Consider the following 12377-nt stretch of genomic DNA (forward strand, 5'->3'; position numbering starts at 1 on the left):
GTGGGTAATTACAGTGCGGTGTGGACAGCTTCATTCTAAACAGGTACTAAAAGCATCATTAATCATCCTCCCTCTGACGCCTCACACTGGTCATGTGACACAGGCTGCCGAGGAGCTGGGGAGGGGGATCCACCTTAGGGGGGAAGGAGCAAGACCCGATTGGCTCCTTCCAGAAGTCCTTTTAGAGGTCAGCCAGTCAGCAGAGATGACCTGCCAATGACCTTGTATCACTTGACCCCTGAGGGCCCAAGGGTCACTCTCTCATATCAGTTGGAGAGCAGGCAGCAGAGGGGCAGAATGGAAGACGAATGACACAGAGAGGGAAGAGGAAGAGAAGAATGGTGTGAGGGTAGAGGGAAGGCACACAGAAGGTTTGTGCAGAGAAGCACTGGGAGGGGTGAAGATGAAAAATAAAACAGTGGGCGTGAGGTTTGATTGAGCACCTGGTCTTTCCCTTTTGCATAAAATGTCTGATGAAAAAATATGTTTTTACAGCACCAAGGCCAGCCCTGATGGCCGCTGCAAACCTAGACCCCTTTCCTTTCACTCTCTCTTTTTGAGTTCCCTTTCTTCTCCCTTTCCTTGTCCATTGTCAAGCTGTCCTCAGGTTAGCCGAAAACATCATCCAAATCTAATTAGTGAGATGCAAAAACATCTGTATGTTTGTTTCCCTAATGCTCATTAGTCATTAGCGTAAGCAACAAAATGACAAGAGACTGCAATATGCGGACACAAATTTGCAAGTCAATTTAATAATGCACATTTTGTTGCCTCCACACGTAGCCTATCATGTTTTCTTTTCTTTCTTCTTCTTATTTTTTTGGGGGGGAGGGGGGGGGGAGCTGCCTGAAAATCAATCCCGTCCCCTGTGAAATACAGCCAAGATGGCGTCTGGCAGAGTAAAAGTTCATGAACTGTTCACTCGCCGAGCACAAACTGCCACGGATGGCTGATTGACAGATGAAACACAAAGACACATCTGAAAGACAGAGCGCCAGCGTCCTCAAACCGGTACCCATCCCCTTCTCCTCTGTCTTCCCTCCACCTCACCCCTTCAGCCCCACCCCTTCAGCCAAGCTCCTCTTCTCCTCTCTCTCCATATGTCTATGAATCTGTCACTATGGCAACCTCACCCCAAGGGCAGAAGAGGAGGGTGGGGTGGGGGGTTACTTTCGCTCAGACAAATAAGCATGGCAGGGCTCATTTATGATGGTTTGTTTAGGGATTATAATACACTGATGAGAGGTCAAAATGTGTCTTCTCGCATGCACAAGTAAAAGTGTATGCTTGTGTGTGTTTGAGCTAATGGTGTGCAGCATATTGATGAACATATGTGGTAAAGCTGCACTGTAAATATTTTGGAATGGATGAAAAGGGCACAAAATATTTATTTAAGTGCAAAATAATATTGTCATTTTCATGAACGATCTCAAGAACTTACGTTTAGTGATCTTTTTAAATAAATATTAAATGCTACTTTTCTATAGAAGGCAAACAAAAGAGAGCACGGGTAGCATACTGCCACAGGACCAGCACCTTTAAATCAATGCATTATATCGGTGGCATCATTAGCAGAACTGGTCCCATGCTGTAGCTGATGTCTTAGATGCAATATCAGCAATATCTGCGGCGACTTATTACATTGTTTCCCCCCTTTTTCCCTCCATTTTATGCTTGTCTGCAACTTTTCAAAGGGCAATCCAAACTAGTGAGCAGACAGAGCTGCACTGGAGAGGTCATGTAGACACAATCAGATATGTAGCTTGATTTTCCTGATGATGTCACACAGGGGTACTAAGTATACCGGCCAGGATGCTGCCCTGCACTGCTTCGACACACAGCAGCGCATGTCTCGGGAAATTGGGGGGACTTTCCTATGCAAGCCACTTGTAACCTTGACACAGTTTCACCTCTGCGTGTACCCTCCTTCTCGCTCTTTTTGCCCCTCTCCACCCATCCTCATGATACCTTACAGTGACTCAAAGGCCACCCCTCCCCCTACTTCAAGAGCACATTTCCCATTGCAGCCAGAAGTGCTGAGTGCTGCTGTTTGCTTTGTACACAGAAATTCGCTGAGGCTGTAAGCTGTCCCCAAACATCTGCTCCCTGGAGTGGAGCAAGAGAGGAGAGGCAAGGACTGGACTGGTGTGCATGTTGTTCAGCGTCGCTCTGTCAGAATGTGTTATGTATGGATTTGTATGCGCGCGTGTGTACGCATGCGAGTGAACAATTATTCAAATAGGTGCTTTGTATCTTTTTTGAGCGCATTATTAGCAGCACCTAGGAAACCAAACACATATTTGTGTAATTGTACACAGAACATCCAAACATGCATTGGCACGCGCTCGTGCACAAACAGGTGCGCTTCATTTCTACTTTTCTTGATGTACAAATTGTTTGGTAGTCAAATATGTGAATAACGCCGATCAAAAAGACTAATAGTGCATGAAAGTCTTTGCAAATAAAGAAAAACAGTAAAATCAGACAAGCAGAAAAAAAAACTAAAGGGAGGAGAGCATTCAAATGGCCTATAATTAAAACAACAACCAAGCTATCTGTTCTGTAAGTGCTTCACATAAAGTTAGAAAAAGCTTAACGTGATCAATTGATTTTATTCCCCCGAGCTTGGTGAAAATATTACATGCATATTATGCATTAAGTTAATTTCAGGTTAACTTAGCATTAATTAGTGCAAGCTCAGAAAGAACCCACTTATATATGTTCATTTTAAAAAAGTAGTGTAAGGTATTCTGTAAGGCACACATTGCTCATGCCTCAGTGTTCCTCGGGAGGATTGTAACAGCTGCCCACATCAGCCAGCTTACAATAGAGAAGAGAAGAAATGAGAGACTGCCAATAGCCTCATTCATTATACACTAATACATCAGTGGATTTGCTTTAATATCTCAGTTGTGTGTTTTCTGTTCAGGAATACTTTAACAAAACAAGTGGAACTATTCATTAAACAAATGATTATACTTATTTTAAATATAAATAGCTTTCTTGCTGAATTAATGAGAAGAATAAAACTGATTTTAGATTGATTTTCATCATGAGAAATAACCACTGTATATAAAGAGGAAAAAAATGAAGGTGAGGAAAGCTTGCTCCAAGATGATGATGATGCTGGTGCTACCTGTGGCAGCAATATATCTGGATTTGAGTAATTTTGGCTTTAACTTTCTTCCCACTTGCCACGTGTTTACGTGTGTCTAAGCACAGCACAGCTGTCAGTCTTCCGAACCAACCGTACATCTTCAGGAAGGAATTACAGGAGAGTACAAATTCATCAGAGCAGTCACGCTCAAATGCTTTCGAACTAAATGTCAGGTCTGAACAAACAATGCAGTTCTGCTTTCATCAATTGAGACGCAAACACAGAAGCTGCCACACAATGAAATGAAGGTGATAGTTCAAACAAAATAAATCAGCCCTTTTTTCTACATTTACCTCTTCTTTCTAATTTACATTAGGTTTTTCCCTCTTTTCTTTTCCCTTTTCTTATTACTGAGCCCGCTGTGTGTTTTAGGTGTATCTATTATGCAGAAGAACATGCGATTAAGTAAGTTTGGATTTAAAAAAAAAAAAAAAGTCAGCATGCACACCTGCTGCAAGGGTCTGCTGTGCACATTACAACCTGCTACATGGAGCCCTGTCACTACATGATAAGAGTTCCTAAAAAGGTCAACATAAACAACACATTGCTGTAATAACAGTGGACATTTTTATAGTTGCTGGCTTTAAACTGACATGATTCCAACATCGCTGTGCCCATCATTATCCCTGTGACCTTCACATGCGCGCACTTTGCATTAACGAGACAAACACATTTGATGGTTTTGTTAAACATTCCAATTTGTGCTATTTTGTTTAGAGAAAGGCAGCCTTAATGGTGTGTGTTTTGTTTAAATGCAAATTCTAGATAAATTGGGCTCAACATATTTTGGCCCTGCTTACATGTAAAATCATTCATATCAATTCCGAAAAAAGAAAAGAAAAAGAAAAAAAAAGAAAACTTTTAAATGTTTGTAAAGTTGGCCCCTCTTCTTTAACTTTAAACTTCTTTTCTTTTCTGGCTTTCACTAATGAGATGCACATTAAAAACATATTGTTTGGGGGTTGGAGAAAAATAGGTGTGTGTAGGGGTTTTTTTTGTAATTCTTCAAGCAAATATGCATAAAATATATAAACTGCAAACTTCTAATGAATAGTTGTTCCAAATATTGTTTATGCTGGCTCTGACATGGAATCATATTAACTGTTGAGCATGCTCAAGTAACTCTAATATTTCAACTTTGCTATTAAAAATAGGTCTGTAGTTTATATCCAAAAACTTATTGGGTGAAAAGACTCTTTCATCCGGTTTATAAACTGAGCCAGTAGCATATTTTTTTGGCTTATTAAAATAAGAGACGGGGCAAAAATTAGGTTACCTCTAGGTGTAGGAGAAAAAAAAATCCATTATCTGGCCTGGTATGGAATTATAATATGAACAATTATCATATGGCCTACTCGCCCTTCTATTCAGCTCGATGAAATATTGTTGTGTGGACACACACACCTCACACCAGAACAAAAGCATTTGGAGTTGCTTGTTGAAAAAAAAAGAAGAGAAAACGAAAGAAAGGAAGAGAAAAGCTCAGACTTCGAGGTCACCCAAATTAATGGTGCATCTTGCTCTCTCTGAGCCGCTGACCGGGTCATCGTTGTTCCGAGGCAAGGCAAAGGTCAGGAGGTGAGAGGTGAACTCTGGTGTAACTGCATATATTAGCTTGGCCTTGCAGCCTCCATGTCTACTCTTGTGCCCTACAAAGGCGCAATTGTATTACTCTAAATGAGTATTACCAGTAGCATTTTACTTACATGACAAATTCAAACGAGAACGCTTGTCAGAGGTTTGAAACCGACCCAATTTCTTCCTCCTCCTCTTCTTCTTCATCTTTTTTTATCCTAGCACTTTATTTCTAATCTCCAACACTCAAGTTTAATTCCTTTGTTATGATTAATATCCGTTTTGGATCCAGTAACCTTCATATCCAGTGCAAACATGCTAATTGAAAGCTAAACAAAAATATTCCCTTACACAAAATTAATGTGCCTGATGGCCCATATCTTGATATTAAAGTAGACATTAACATGATAGAAACGCAGTGTGATACCGGAAACATAACAGTGTTTAAGGGCCGTGTTTACCATCATTTACTTTATATGAGATGAGATGTGAATCTGGAAGGAATATTTAGCTGCTCGAACTGCTGGGGCCACACAGTTTATTGGTTGATCTGCAAAACAGCACAGGCACCGTTTTATTGTCTCTTCTCCCGCATGAGTCTTTCAGCTAAATTATCATTTTCTGATGCATATATAGAAGCAATAAAAGACGCAACAGCTCCCGATCGTGACGTTTCTACATTCCATTAACATGCAGTTACACATGCATGCAAATGCTCCCATATTTGTGCCTCAAATGGATGGATCACCACGGATCAATACTCCAATACGAGCCCGTCAATAAATCTCTCCATCAATCATGGCATTTTAATCGTTCCGTGAATAAAGGAAACAGTGGGAGTGGATAAAACACACGACACGAAGGCAGGATTCAACGCGAAGCTAAATTAGCTTGATAAATGTTTGGTAACATAACGCGTGGGCTCTGCCTACAACAGGTGTATCTCCCCCTGTCCTCAAATGTGAGCCGTCAGAAGCAAACAGCTTAAACAGAAACAATTCCACATAATTGTGGACTTTAATTTGTCTGAGACGGCAGCTAGTTCATTTGATGGGATAATGTGAATAAATGCTGTAAAAATATCAAAATAAATAATAATCATAAATAGATCTTCAATAAATAGAAATAATACATTTTAAATAGAAACTGGGAAGCATGAGTTAAATAAATGTGTTCAGGTTTGCCGAATAAATTGTCCAAAAAAAGAAAAAAAAAGAAAAGAAAAAAAAAGAAACACAAAACACACAAAAAGAAAATACGCAAATGGACTTCCACAGTTTCTATGGGCAATTAATATGAGTTTGTATCTTCGTTTACATTGTGTAGATAGGAGCGCAATGGGATGAGTTGAATTTTAATATTCAAATCAGAGCACCAGTCTGAAGCCGGAGAGAATGACAAATCGTCTCGGCCCGTTCTTGCATGAAGAAACTTGCCTTTGCGCTTCTTGCGTTAAGCATCCATCGTTGTAAGCAAATAAAGGTGAAGCCTGATTGAAAACGATGCAAACGCCAATCAAAACATTTGCAGGCTTGCCGTGTAACGCACGATGCAGTTCAGGAGTTCAGGGGCAGGTGTTTGTTTGTTTGTTTTGATTTTTTTTTTTTGTTCTTTTATTTCTTGGCTAGGTCGGTCCGTGGAAGGGGCAGGTGTCCAAAGTGTCGGCGTGTGAGTGCGGAGCCGCGGGCCTTGGGTCGGAGAGTAGCCCGTCTCTCTGTAATTTCTTCTCCTTCATGCGTCTGTTCTGAAACCAAACTTTCACCTGGGTCTCGCTAAGCTGCAGGGCGCCGGCGACCTCCACCCGCCTGGCCCGCGTCAGGTACTTGTTGAAGTGGAACTCCTTCTCCAGCTCGGTCAGCTGCTTGGTGCTGTAACTGATCCTCGGGGCTCCGTTCATCGTGGGATGGCCGTCCGCGCAGATGCTGCGATTTCCAGCCTCCACCACACCGAGGCCCGAGTCAACAATACTGAACCCACAGGTCATGCGCGTCCTGACTGGGGAGAGAGAGGACATGAAAACCTTCTTTAGCAAGATCAATGAGGCTACTAACAAAAGAAGCACAAAACCTTTCTGAATTAAATTATCCACGCCCATATCCTCGATTTAAGCTGAACCCCAAAGCTGAAAAAGTGAAAAGTTCAGTTTGTTCGGCTATAGGTGAAGTCATAACTTTCTGTTTCCAGAAAAAAATAAATTCAGTGTTTACTGTGGAAATAAATGATATGCAGTCCAATCTCAGTGATAATGGAGAATAAATAAATAATCGTTATTTTTTTTTTTTACTTAAAGAGTAGTTCAGTATTGAAGCATTCACTGGGGATAAAATGATATAAAACTCATTTACAGGAATTGGCTCTGTGCCAGTCTAATGATTTAAAGTGCCCCCTGTATAATAAAGATGTATTCATCAGAGGTATCAGCTTTACCAAAAAGCCTATAGGCAGGGTGCAAAATCCTGAGCTGCTGTAAAGCAGAGAGGCTTGAAATTTTGTGCTATCTGCATGGGACATAACAACACAAAGACCTGTGCAGCACATTGCAGTCCACAAGCTCACAGCTTGGAAATCTATCAGATTTAAAGTGAAACTTCTGAGTGTGAGAGTTTGGATGTTTTGCAGTATTACTGGGCAGTATTATATTTTAAAAGTGTGTTCATCAAAACATTCAGCGAGTTCATTAAAAACCGTATAGAAAATAATATATGCCATATATTCTGATATAAAGCAGTCAGATGTTTGGCGATTCAACACAACTTTGTAGCATTTACAGTCCATTAACTGTATTCATCAGAATCATTAATTATTTGCCTTTGGGTCTTTCTGTGTCAATGACAGTTTAACAGTTTACAAATCCTTTCGAACGCTGCATTAATGACAAATGTCTCCATTTTTGTCCTCTGAGGTTTCTGGGTTACACATTAAAGTATCATCTGTGCTACTTATGTGCAATGAATGACAGGAAGTGCAGCTATATCTGGATTTTTCATTGCTGACATTGTGGGTAGTCGTCAGTGTGTCTTTGCCTCTGAGAAAATGGGCTGCTGCTTCTGCATAATGGAGTCAGTGTGCCAGGTGTAGAGCAATGCCTCCCACCACAATTCATAGAGAGGAAGGTTAACAGGCCTCCAGCCACTTGGAAAAGCATAGCAGATGGAAAGGTCAGTTATAGGATAAATGTCAACATCTGTGTTTTAAGAAAATGAATGCGAAGGTGACCAAGCCTGAGAATTTGAGGCCAGTGAATATGAAGAACCAATGCAGAGAAACTGTACGTAATTAAGAACTTTAGCTTTGTGGAGTGCAAATCACATGCACATTCTGATTAATGGCTCCAAAGATAATAGAATTGATGCCGGCCAGAAGGCATAAAAGAATCAAACTAAATATTTGAGGAATGACTTGCATGCTTAAAAATAGCCAGCCAGCAAAGGGAATGGAAGGCCTTCCAAGCCAAGGAGAGGGAAGAAGAAAAGGGATAGATCAATACACATTGCCTCAGTCATCTGGGCATCCAGCCCACAGTAATTCAGGTGCTGTCAAAGCATAATTGAAGAATGACGCACTGGGAGTATATACACTGAGCCAGGAGATCAGGTTACAGCAGGTCTATGGAGGCCTTTCAACATGGAAGAATACGCAAGACTTTTTTTTTTTTTTTGGTGCCAAAACCAATACAACCTCCAGAGGAAAGCATACTTTCACTAATGACTCTTTTACAAGTTACACAGTAGTCCTAATGAGTTACTCCTACAGATGATCTCCTTCAGAGAGATACAGAAAGAGGTTACAGAGATACAAACAATACTGGCAGGAAATGTCTTTTTGCGTGGGTGGGTGTGAGCAAATGGTTTTCTCAAGCACATGGATTTGGATCATGTGAGTGTGTCTCTAATGTGTTTGATGGATAAAATGACTTTGAGATCAATCAGCAGTGTGGCTGTCACCTTCTACCTTCCTCGCTTTGGCAATATATCTAGTCTAAAGAACATGAACTGTAGGTTTTTCTATTTGTTTGTTTTTGTTTGTTGGTTTGTTTGTTTCTTACACCATTTCATTTTTTATAATAAATCAGCTGTGTTTATGCCACATTTCTATTTCTGTCACAGCGGCATCTTTAAAAGAATCTGCAAATGCAGATCAGTAGCTAAGCCACTAATGTAACCAAGGATTTTTTTACTGTATTTTTTAAAAATGTAGTTGTTATTTCATTAGTTTGAGCTTGACCCATTGCCACATAGTTTTTTATTCTGCGACCGTCCGGTAGACTAATCTGAATATTGAGCAAACAGTTGGGTTCTACAGATTTTATGTTTGTTGAGTCACAAAATGATCAAAATTAAAATCAAATGTGATGTCTCTCCTTTTTTGAGAGCATACAAAGGTAGCAGAAAGATTATGACATTATTTTATGCTCAGATTGTTTGTTGCATCCCTTAAAAGAGAAGCTGGGGCCTTCTACCACAAATAGTTTTTTTTTGTTTGTTTCAGATTTGGTCACTGGATATTTGGGTCAGCAGCATTCTTACTGCAGACACAGACTATTAAAAAGAAAAGAAAAAAAACAATACTGGACCACCGCTGTTGTAAATCTTCCTCCATGTAAAATTTATGAAACCCAGCCCAAGTACAGTGGCCAGTCAATCAAGTGACATTATTGATCAAATGAAGGATCTACATAAGATACTATAACTCACATAAAATTGAGGATTGATGGGCATTTTTCACATTAGTATGCTCCTGGTATTTTTTTTTAAAGTCTGGGATATGTATTCTTCTGTGGGCTCTCTGCCCAGAACTCATCAGTCAGTGAAATGATGATCTGTGACAGCAATTATGTTAAAAAGGTGGACACATGTAAAGGTGCTGCAAACTGAAATCAATACACAAGGGCTTTCATTACAAACAGACAACTAATCAATACTCAGGGAGCACTTCAGCTTACAGGAGTAAGTTTTACTCAACTTCCTGTGAGCCTCGACAGGCAGTGGTCTGTTGCATTATTCAAAGTCTGCTGGTTAGTAAGGGCAAGGGTAAATAATTGATTGTTTTCTGGGTTGAATATACACTGAGGCTAAACAGGCTTCTCACTGTACTTCACCTTCTCCCTCTGTGCACAGTCTAAATCCGGCTTGCAACAGTAGGTGGAGCAAAAAAATGTTAAATAACCTAACAGACATATTAACATGAAACCGTTAAGAAAATTGTAAGCGACTCCTCATGAGCATATTCAAATGTGGCGTCGAGTAAGAACAGCTATAGCTGCCTTCGAAGCGTTTTGATTTGCTTTTTAAGGTGGGAGCATTTATCTTTGAAATTCATCTTTTGTTTGTTGGTGACGGAGGAAATCGTTCACTGTGACGCATCACACACGTCAGCTTTCCCCCCCTTTTTTTCTTTTCCTGCTCGAATAGAAAACTTCGATCAAACTTTCTCAACTATAAAGGGAAGTTATTTAAAAGCTAACAACCGAACAAAATAAATTCACAAATTATCCCAAATTAAATTCGCGGTTATTTCATCCCTCCCTCTCTCGCTCAGTGTCCCTGAACACACACACAAAAAACTTACCCGCCCGGTGCTGACTCCTCTTTACTCTCATCCACTCAAAAGTTTTACTCCTTTCATCCGTATCAGCTCCTTTACAGTCCGGGCTCGTGGAGCTTCCCACGGCGACGTGAATCTCGGGGATATTGTGAGGGTAAATTTGAATTTCCTCCGTAAGTGACCCAAAGCGCTGTGGCTTCTCTTTATCTGACGCGCAGTATCCACGTCCTGGAGAGCCCTGCCCCTGCGCCCTGCACCGCCAGGGGACACGGGATGAGTGGGGGCAGGCCAGTGTCGAGAATCCCTCCAGAGTCTCAAACCCTGGAGGAGGAGGGCTGTCCGAAGAGGTGCACAAAGTCAGACGCGGAGAATAAAATCCCGAGGCAACTTCCACCTCCACTTTCCCCTCCTCATCACGACCACCGAGTTCAGGATAAGACCTGCTGCCCAGGTCCTGGTTTATGACCTCTTTTGCTCGGCAGCAGCCCGTTAACAGAGGGCTATTCTCCCCTTCGGCCGTTAACTCTTGATAGGAAGTCATTATCACCTTTCCCCTGCATAATCATTGGACGGGCTTGCACTTCATGCCCGGCCTCTCATGCATGGTCAGGCGGCTGGACGACCGTGGGGACATTCCTCAGAGGAGAAACAGCAGTCCCTGATTGATGGAGATGACGTGCCCTCCCCTTCTCGGCCAATAGCTGGACATCTCTGTCATCAGGCTGGACAAAACTGATTAAGCCGAGCAAGCAAGTTGCGAGACTCGCTTAAGGTCAACATTTTTAATGGTGTCCGAGCACAACAAGCAGGCCCACAGAACAAAACTACAAACATCCTTAGAAAGCAGCAGGAAAGTCAATCATCATCACACTGAGGGCCTCTGTGGGCCTCTCACCTTCAGACAGGTAGGACACGACGCCAAAAAACACAGTTTTTGTCCATTTAGACAAAGTCATATTCTTCCTCACTGGTTATTTTTCAAGATAACAATAAAAAACTTTTTGTCCAAAGTCGAATTAGCATAATATAAGTCTACACTGATGTAGTTAATGGATTATGTAAATTTTTCAAGGCTTCTTAAAAAACCCAGGGCCCTCTTTAGCAAAGGGCTTAGGTCATGTGAAAGACACACTTGACGGGTTCAGAGGTCGTGACAGCTGGTATTTAGAAGTTCAGTGGCAGCAGATTTGTAATTAGTCTCGAACAAATACAAAAAATGGCTCCGCGTGAAGATCAAGAAGCTGTAAGTGGGAGAGAGGACGTGTTCAGCTCAAGTTTGACGTGCTCCTCAGCTGGGTTAGCAGCTTATTTTACGACTGTACTTTTCTCGTGTTTAACCGGAAATGAACTGCTGTGGGACAATTTTCGCGCATGTGTAAACAGGGTTACATGGCTGAAAGTTGAAAGAGTGACAGAAAATATATTTATATATTAAGAAGCGCAAGAAGCTGCTGGGTCTGCACTGCCCTAAAAGACATTTGGTGCAAAAGCAGATCTACAGGCACACAGCTACAGCAGCTCAGTATTTTTCACTCACAGATCAAGGAGCTCCACAGTGCAGCTGTTTGGGGTTTTTTTGTTTTCATTTATATATTTATTTATGTATTTATTTCTGGTGACCTACTTTCAAATTCACGCATCACTGTGACGCTCAGCTTGGCCGCATACATTTAAAACCATGGGAATTAATAGAGCTGATAATGCCCTGATGCGCCAGTGCTAACTTCTAATATTCATTTGAAAACCACATTTATTTTCGCTTTCACTTTGATCCCACTTCACAGCTTCTATATATCCAATATTTTGCGAGGGTATAAAAAAAGAATGACAAAAATTAAATAGCTAGCTTGTTATTTTTAAGTTTCAACGATCATGTGATTGGCACTTTTATTTATTATCTCTGTAAAAAAAATGCTGTGATCCTGCAAATAAGTTGAAGACGTGTAAAGTTATTTAATAATTTTAACACCTGTATTTTTGTTTCCCACGGACTCTTAGTTTAATTAGTTTAAAAAAAAACCTATTAATTAGTAAATTTAATTTTTATATATGCATTTTATTACTACTTAAATATAGCAACTTCACGGTTATATTACCTTTT

General features: G+C 40.8%; 1 protein-coding gene across 1 annotated transcript; it reads right to left on the reverse strand.

The window, feature by feature from the left end:
- Nucleotides 1–6356: 6356 nt before the first annotated feature.
- Nucleotides 6357–10817, reverse strand: LOC134619259 (homeobox protein Hox-D1). The gene is made up of 2 exons (XM_063465027.1): nucleotides 10301–10817; nucleotides 6357–6727 (listed from the first exon to the last, which is right to left on the reverse strand). The coding sequence occupies exons 1-2, from the start codon at nucleotides 10815–10817 to the stop codon at nucleotides 6357–6359; spliced, it is 888 nt and encodes a 295-aa protein (XP_063321097.1).
- Between the last annotated feature and the right edge of the window lie 1560 nt (nucleotides 10818–12377).

This window comes from Pelmatolapia mariae, linkage group LG20 (genome assembly GCF_036321145.2).
Source record: "Pelmatolapia mariae isolate MD_Pm_ZW linkage group LG20, Pm_UMD_F_2, whole genome shotgun sequence".
NCBI classification, from domain to species: Eukaryota; Metazoa; Chordata; class Actinopteri; order Cichliformes; family Cichlidae; genus Pelmatolapia; species Pelmatolapia mariae.